This window comes from Oncorhynchus kisutch, linkage group LG29 (genome assembly GCF_002021735.2).
Source record: "Oncorhynchus kisutch isolate 150728-3 linkage group LG29, Okis_V2, whole genome shotgun sequence".
NCBI classification, from domain to species: domain Eukaryota; kingdom Metazoa; phylum Chordata; class Actinopteri; order Salmoniformes; family Salmonidae; genus Oncorhynchus; species Oncorhynchus kisutch.
The window spans coordinates 17,675,700-17,684,510 of NC_034202.2; the positions used below are offsets into that span (position 1 = coordinate 17,675,700).

General features: G+C 43.4%; 1 protein-coding gene across 1 annotated transcript; it reads right to left on the reverse strand.

Moving 5' to 3' along the window:
* Positions 1 to 219: 219 nt before the first annotated feature.
* Positions 220 to 5,962, reverse strand: nefma (neurofilament medium chain a). Its single transcript, XM_020466215.2, has 3 exons — positions 4,808 to 5,962; positions 3,603 to 3,727; positions 220 to 2,591 (listed from the first exon to the last, which is right to left on the reverse strand). Exons 1-3 carry the CDS (start codon positions 5,837 to 5,839, stop codon positions 1,004 to 1,006), a joined length of 2,745 nt encoding a protein of 914 aa, XP_020321804.1. The 5' UTR covers positions 5,840 to 5,962; the 3' UTR covers positions 220 to 1,003.
* Positions 5,963 to 8,811: the final 2,849 nt, after the last annotated feature.

Sequence of the window (8,811 nt, forward strand, 5' to 3'; positions counted from 1 at the left end):
AAAATTGCATAAAGCAGGGGTGTCAAACTCATTCCACTGAGGGCCGAGTGTCTGCAGGTTTTAGTTTTTTCCTTTAAATCAAGACGTAGACAAGCAGGTGAGGGGAGTTCCTTAGTGACCTTAATTCATTAATCAAGTACAATAGTGGAGCGAAAACCCGCAGACACTCAGCCGTCCGTGGAATGAGTTTGACGTGTCATAAAGGAACAAGAGACCATATTTTGTATTTCAGTACGACATTTATTGAGCAAATGCTGCTGGGAAATCATTCATGATGAGTAAAGACATGGGATTGCAAACTGTAGCACCTCATGTATGTTCGGTATTTAAATTCAAGTCCATCCTATGCATACAATAATGTATGTGTGCGCATTTACAGATTTATTTTCAATTGCACTCGTAAACATAATAGACACTGATACAAAGCATGTTTAAGGCTAGGAGTTTCTTCAAGGTTATTTATGCGTTAATTGCTTTGGGTTCTGTATGTTCATGATCATGAGTTCATTGCACCATCGTCATTCTCTTTCTTCACTGTATTGTATTGTAGTCGGTTGTATTTTTTTGGCTCAATTGGTATCGTCACATAATAAGTAAGCTTACTTCTGAAGTGGGCCCCCCAAAAAACTTAATTTGAAGATACATTTCTATCACTCTCCCATCCATCCATACATACATACATGTTAGAGAGGGGACTCCCTCCCTGAGCTAGCATGCAGACGCCCCCACCCGTGAGCCCTCCTGTGAACTGCAGATAGAAAGAAAGAGAATTAATCATCTGTCCCATTCCCAAATTTTCCTGACCACATCTGCAGAAAAGCTCATTTATAGCTTCACTCAACATGCATTTTAGAAATTTTAGCTTAGTCACATCATATGGCTTCTCTCTTTGCTTTTCTGTATGTTTGAGAGTGGTTATCTTTATTACATCGCTCTAGCTGTATGATTGCTTGTTGTCGTGTCCTCCTCCCTGACCCTCCTGGGTGGATTGGTTGGAGCGCAGTCACTCGGTTTCGGTCACCACCTTGACGGACTTGGAAGAGTGTTTCTCCATCGTCTTGCTGGACACCATCTTCTCCTGAATCATATCCTCAGTCTCCTTCACAGTCTCGGTGACAGTGACTGATTTAATGACATGCTTGGCTCCATCCTCTCCAGTGGTGATGGTCTCCACCGTTTTGGTGATGACCACCTTCTGGCTGGGGTCATCTTTCTGGTTGGGGTCATCTTTCTGGTTGGGGTCATCTTTGGTGGGGCTCTCGTCCACTCCATTTGAGATCACATCCGTCTCCTCTTTCTTCCCATCATCCTTTTTGTCCTCTGGGGCACCCTTCTCCACTTCTCCGCTCAAAGCTGCATCTTTCTTTTCTACCTTCTCTTCCTCTGAATCACCCTTTTTGTCTACTTTCTCTTCTGCAGCCTTGGGGGCCTCTGACTTGGGAGCTTCTGGTTTGGGAGCCTCATCCTTAGGGGACTCAGCTTTAGGGGATCCTAATTTGGGGGATTCAGATTTGGGGGAACCTGCAGGTTTGGGGGATTCAGATTTGGGGGAACCAGCAGGTTTGGGGGATTCAGATTTGGGGGATCCTGCAGGTTTGGGGGTTTCAGATTTGGGGGAGCCAGGTTTTGGGGATTCAGATTTAGGGGAACCAGCTTTGGGGGATTCATGTTTGGGGGATCCAGCTTTTGGTGACTCAGACTTAGGGGACCCAGCCTTAGGGGATTCAGCTTTCAGGGAGTCTGGCTTGGAGACCTTTGGGGCCTCAGATTTCTGGACCTCAGCTTTTGGGACCTCACTCTTGGGGGCATCTGTTTTGGGAGACTGTGTCTTGGCTACATCTGCCTCATCTGTTTTGTCATCTTTCTCATCCTTTTCTTTCTTATCTTTCTCATCCGTATCATCTCCATCTTTGGATCCTTTGTCACTACTTGCAACTTCCTCTTTATCACCACCCTCCTCTTCTCCCTCTCCATCTGCTGTCTCTTCTTCTCCTCCACTTCCTTCCTTCTCTCCAGCCTTCTCTTTGTCAGGAGAGACCTTTGATTCTGGGGCTGTCTCCTCTCCCTCTTCCCTTCCTTCTCCCTCATCATCACCTTCTGCATCATCTCCCTTCTCACCCTCACCCTTTCCTTCTTTCTCACCCTCTTCTTCTTTTTCTCCCTCCTCAGCACCCTCTCCTCCATCTTCTTCTTCATCGCCACCGTTTTTGTCCTCCTCTTCCTCCTCAGCAGGGGCGCTGGAGCTCACTTGGGATTCAGTGGAGGCTACAACCTCTTCTGAGTCACCCTCTCCCTCTTCTCCATGTCCCACTGCTTCTTCTCCTTCCTCTTCTCCCTTATCCTCTCCTTCCTCTTCTCTGTCATCTGTTGCCTCTGCCTCCAGTGCGGCAGACAGCTCCTGGGCAATCTCTTCCAGGGCCTCGTCCATTTCAGACTTCTCATCCTCCACCCTGGTCTCCTCAATGATCTCCTCTACAAACTTGTGCTGGACCTTCAGTTTGGGAGGCGCAGACTTGGACTTCTTAGAGGAGGTGACAGCTTGGCGATAAGGGAAAGTGCTAAAGTGGGTCTCCTCACCTTCTAGGAGTTTCCTGCAAAAACAATAGAAAATTAGATATAGTATAGTGTAGGCCTAATATAAAAGTTAGGGTTGATATATACTGAAAAAATATATAAATGCATCATGCAACAATTTCAAAGATTTTACAGTTCATATAAGGAAATCAGTCAATTTAAATAAATGAATTATGCCCTAATCTATGGATTTCACTTGACTGGGCAGGGGTGCAGCCATCGGTGGGTCTGGGAGGGCAAAGGCCCACACGCTTGGCAGCTGGGCCCACCCACAAAAGGGCTTTATTACAGACAGAAATACTCTTCAGCACCACCAAACCCCCCCACCACCCCTCAGACGATCACGCAGATGAAGAAATTGGATGTGGAGGTCCTGGGCTGGCGTGGTTACACGTGGTCTGCGGTTGTAAGGCCATTTCGACGTACTGCCAAATTCTCTAAAGCGACGTTGGAGGCGGCTTATGATAGAGAAATTAACATATCTGGCATCAGCTCTGGTGGACATTCCTGCAGTCATCATACCATTTGCATGCTCCCTCAAACCTTGAGACATCTGTGGCATTGTGTTTTGTGATAGAACTGCACCTTTTCAAGTGGCCTATTATTGTCACCAGCACAAGGTGCACCTATTTAATGATCACGCTGTATTTTCAGCTTCTTGATATGCCACACCTGTCAGGTGGATGGATTATGTTGGCAAAGGAGAAATACTCACTAACAAATGTAAACAAATGTAAATAAATGTTTCTACAACATTTTTGAGAAATAAGCTTTTTGTTCATGTGGAACATTTCTGGGATTTTTTTGTTTCAGCTAATGAAACATGGGACCAACACTTTAAATGTTGCCTTTATATATATATATATATATATATATACTTTTTTACACTTTTTTTTTTTTTTTACACATGATGAAATACAATCTTTTTGTTCCTTAATGAGTACAATTTTTGTTTCCTCCTGTTTTCTTTTTAAATATTTGTTTTAATCAATGATAGGCCTAATTAGAACACTACCGTCGCACTGTACCTGTATGCAGCAATCTCGATGTCAAGAGCCATCTTGACATTGAGCAGGTCCTGGTACTCGCGCAGATGACGCGCCATCTCCCACTTCGTGCCCTTGAGCTCATTATCCAGCTGGTGGATGGTCTCCTGCAGAAAACAAGACCAAGAGACATCAGCTGGTTAGGAGCTGTTATTACCTAGGCCTATGTGGAACTCTGAAAAAATACTTGGTTATCTATTTTTTGGTGCAGGGAGGATATGTCTCCAAAAGGACAGAACCCTCTAGAAGAAATATGAAAACTGGAAAAAAATATACATATACAATTTCGTATTTTGTTCCTAGTAATTAGGCTTTATCACAAGCACATTTAAACGTGTGTAAATTTACAACACATTAAAGCACTTTGAGATTTCATTACACTGTCGTTGCAATAACAATTGAAAGTGTGAATGTGAAGTCACCCTGTCTCCTTGTAAAAGGGCAAATCAATTGATATGTTGGAGACCGTTCTGCGCTAAAGGTTAGGCTATTATTGTTCTGTGAAATAATTTATTCTGACGCAGTGTACACTGTTTCAAGGGCAGCCTCTTCACACTTGTTCAACAGTCCTCCTCGAAATCTGTGTGGGGTGAGGCAAGGACACAGCCAATGAACGCATCGACCCGCGTCTCTGACTCGGCAAAAAAAAAAAAAAAACGTTTGCTGCATTATGTCTCCCCTTAATTAATAACCCTATAATGTCCTGACTTTCACCAATTGTCGCAGCGTATAAGTAGCCCAATGCTTCAACAAGGATGGGCGATGTAAAAGCTGTGCCCATAAGATGTCAGCATTGTGCCATTTATCTTAAAGCAAATGCGCAGACCACCATTGCGCAGAGCTTATATACCTAGATAAAACACATCTATCTATATTAACACAATATATAATATAATATGTATATGTTTAATTCTCAAAGTTGGAAACTCTCCTTATATGTAGAACTATATTACAAATAAGAATAAAAACCTCAAAGGAATCGTGATAATATCCTCACACGACTCTGGCACAATTTGATAGCCTATATGATAAACGAAACACATCTGATAATATTATTTAGGCAACTCTCTCCACTACATTGCTTCTCTACTTACACAGAGAATACAACTTTATAGAACACTTCACCATTAAGCCTGTGGCTGTGGGTTTCTGTATGAAAACAATGCCAACAGCGGGTCTCATCATACCTGCAGGCTGGACAGGTCGTTGTTGTGTCGGTCCTCGATGTCATTCAGCTGCCTTTCCAGTGACTCCCTGGTTCCCCGGACCGATTCTAATTCCACCGTCTTGGACTGGAGCTGGCGGCGGTAGTCTGCAATCTCATCACGGGCGGACTTTATTGCATCTTTGTTTTGTTCCGCAGCATCAGTGAGCTTGGAATAGCGGCACATGAACCAGTCCTCCACCTGCTGCAGGTTCTGGTTGGAGTGGCCCTCGAGCTGGGTGCGGATCTCCCGGAGCGCCTCGGTGATGTCCGTCTTCTGGAAGTCTTTCCTTTCCATGGTCACCTGCGACGCCTGCACCTGGGCAAACAGCTCGCTCACCTCTTCCTCGTGGTTGTTACGGATAAAGGCAATCTCATCCTGCAGTGACTGGACTTTCTTCTCCAACTCCGACTTCACTAACTCAGAGTCGTTCATATCTTTTTTGAGCGCCCGGATGATGCCTTCCGTCTCATCCCTGATGCGAGCTTCCTCATCGAAGCGGTCCCTAATTCTCTGGATGTCCTCCTCGATGTGGTCTGTGTCGAGCTGGATCTGCGCCTTATCGTGGTGGATCTGCTCCAGCATGGAGCGCAGCTCCTGGAGCTCCTGGTCGTATAAATCGCCTAGCTGGGACTGCGACACCTGCTTCTGCCGCAGCGCCTGGATCTCCTCCTCAATCTGGCTGTTCTGCTGCTCCAGATAGTGCACCTTATCGATGTAACCGGCGAAGCGGTCGTTTAACCCCTGGAGCTGCTCTTTCTCATTGGAACGCTTGTAATCTCCGTTAGTTTGACTGAAATCAACGCTGTCGGCGGAGCTGAGGAGTGTGGAGCTGTACGCTCTGGCTACAGGCATATTGACGCTCCTCTTGTAGGGCTTGTTAGGGCTTGACCGGGACCAGGACTGAGAGCGGAACCCGCTGGAGGGGGTGCCGGAGGAGCGGCCGTAGCTTGTCCTACTATCCATGCTTCTCCTGAATGGACTCCCTACGGTGTCCACCGGGTGGTAACTCATCCGGCCAGACAAGGGGGTGCGTGTGCAAATGGAAGGGAAGGTGTGCGAGGTGGAGTAGTGGAGTGGGTGCGTGTGTGTGTGCAGGTACGGGGTGGATGGCGCTCACAGCATTCTTAGCCTCACCGGCTGTCCTTTATATATGGCCCAATCTCTAAAAAGGCAAGTAGGAGCTGTTTTTACTGGCTCGTTGATCTAAGGGGGAGGGCCATGTCTCAACCAACCCCTCAGACCTTTCAAGAAACACCACGTGGAAGTGTGAGGGTTCGTGGGTGGCGGGGGGGGGGGGGGGGATTATCATTAGGATGATTCCAGAACTGGAATCATTCATTCGAAACCATGCAGATGCTGAGTCATTCATTAGGATAGCCTATGCGTTCAGGTATTTATCAGTTTTCGCTTGTCACCGAGTGAATATATAACTTTCTCGCAATATTGAACATTGGTGTGAGAAAGGAAATTATACATACATCTCTGCATTTGCTCATTCGAACAACCAATGTGCAGCATTTCTATGCATGGAGATGTGACTTATGGAGGAGTTCAATTTCCCATGTTAATTCTTATGTTCCCTATTGTTAGTCAGCAAAAAAAGGTTACACCAGAAATGATCAATTTACCAATGTAATTCAGAACGAGACGAATATCAGCACCTTGGAAAGAGACAGTCCGCCAGACGCTAGTCATTCGTTTAGCGCTAGCAGCACCATGGGCAGCGACTTAGAGCAGCAAAACACAATTCCCGTATTTATAAGACGGGAATAAGTGTTCATACATTTTCTTTCAACTCGAAAGTATTGTAGAATGGTCGATCCTTAAATTAATTTAATGAGTATTTCATCTTTGCCAACGAACATGTATAAAGCCGACCCTAATTTGTTAGTATTGATGTTATGTGTTTGTGCTAAATCTTCAATATAGGTGATCGATTACTTCTTGACATCAAATCTCCCGATGCCAGAGGGATTACCATCAGTGACATACCGATGACGTATAAACTGAGACCACCATAAGGGCATAAGGGTTCAATAAACAAGGCTACATCATGCATGAATCATCTGTGAGCACTTGTTAGTTTCAGGAAATTATGAAGCATGAAGTTCACCGTGGACAAATTTGCTCTCTTGTGCTCTTTTTGAGACATTTCTAATCAAACCATTTCAGTAGTGATGAAAATGCATCCAGACTGTACACTGTAAACATCGAAAGTCTCAAAACACCATGATTGTGTAATGAAACCATGAAAAGTAGTGTGCCTAAACTGAAATCTGGTGTTTGGAGGGTGTTTGACTGTAAACGCAATGTAAGTGTTTTAATAGACAGCATGTGTTTTAAAACAGAAATCAGTCCTCTGAAACACTCACAGTGGTTCTTCAACCTGAATATTGGTGTTTTGAAGAGTGTTGTGAAAACACTTTTTAGCGTTTCAGTGTGTCAAAACACAAAAACTGTTTCTCATACAATCAATGGTTTAGAAATGCAAATGGTTTATAGCCTAAAAACTTGATTGATGGTAAGGGCATATAGATAATATTTTTTTGTGGAATTCCATTTTTATTTGTTCAATGCTTTATTTAGACAGATTAGCAACGGGGTAAAATGGTGCATTTCAAAGGCATTTTACCAGCTCAACCAGGTAGCCACACTATAAGAAATGATTCTGGGGTGAATGTAAATTGACCAAAAAAACTAAACAACAACAACATACACTTAATAAAAAGGAATTCAAGTCTTTGCAGTGCCCTTGGCTAGTGGTAACACATCCGGCTTAGACATGTCACCCCTCTCCCCACTGAAGACCGGGGTTAAATTCCCTGCTCCAACCCTTCCATCTGTTTCTCCCACCTATCTGTATCCCCGCTGTCATTTCAGAACTGTCTCAATAAAGTGTCAAAATAAACCCCAAAATATATTTCTTTTTATATGTACGCAAGTTCTTTCATCGATTTGTTCATTTCATTTTACGTAAATCATTTTCAAAACAATCCAACCTAATATGTTGATTCAAATGTAAATATATTTCATTATGATAAACCAAAGAGAAAGAACATAATCATTTTGCCACAATGACTCTGTTTTTAGAGGATTGTGGATCATTCAAAAAATGTTGTATGCAAAGAAAGAAAATTATATTTCTATATTATTATTAAGCTTGTTGAGCCATGAGGTGCAATGGATCATGATGAATGGATATCAAAACTGTCAGGCAAAATTAAGTCCAACGAGGACAGCACCCATTCCCACATTCATGATTGTCAATGGAAGAGTCAAATGCAGAATCCTCAATTACTTGCAGTTAAACCTCAAGTTCCTGATGGTGGTTTGAACACTGCTTGAAAATGCCTGCCGAAACGATGACCAAATGACCAAATACATGACACAAAGATAAACATTAAGACACCAGAAAAGCTGATCTTATTCTGCGCTTAGACAGTAAATCAAAGCCTCATAATGGTGTTTAGAAGCTTTAGAGAGGTGAAATGGCACCAAAAGATAAGGGATCTCATTCTGCACAATTGATTTATTTAACCTTTATTTAACTAGGCTAAACAGGACCTGAAACACCAAAATAGTGGGGACTTTTCGCAGTCCCAAAATCCAGAACAAATTCAAGAAAGCATACTGTATTATATAGAGCCCTTATTCCACAGAAATTCCATTTCATATTGCTCAAATAAACAGCAAACCTGTTTTTTTTAAAAACAGATAAAGCCACACCTCTCCCCTATTTGACCTAGAGAGTGTATGTGCGTATGCATGATATGTAGGCTGCGTGTGCCTTTAAATTAAATGTATGTCCTTGAGCTGTTCTTGTCTATTGGTGTTCTGTATTATGTCATTCTGTATTAGGTTTCATCTTTTGTGTGGACCCCAGGAAGAGTAGCTGCTGCTTTTGCAACAGCTAATGGGGATCCTAACAAAACACCAAATACCAAACCTTTTCTGTTAGTGCTCCCAATCCCTGGCAAGGTGTT

Excerpts from the sequence above, each read along its gene's own strand:
- nefma (XM_020466215.2), bottom strand. The coding sequence starts at position 5,839 with ATGAGTTACCACCCGGTGGACACCGTAGGGAGTCCATTCAGGAGAAGC. Across the intron at positions 3,728-4,807 it reads ACGACCTGTCCAGCCTGCAG|GAGACCATCCACCAGCTGGA; the intron begins GTATGATGAGAC and ends TGTTTTCTGCAG. Across the intron at positions 2,592-3,602 it reads ATCGAGATTGCTGCATACAG|GAAACTCCTAGAAGGTGAGG; the intron begins GTACAGTGCGAC and ends TTGTTTTTGCAG.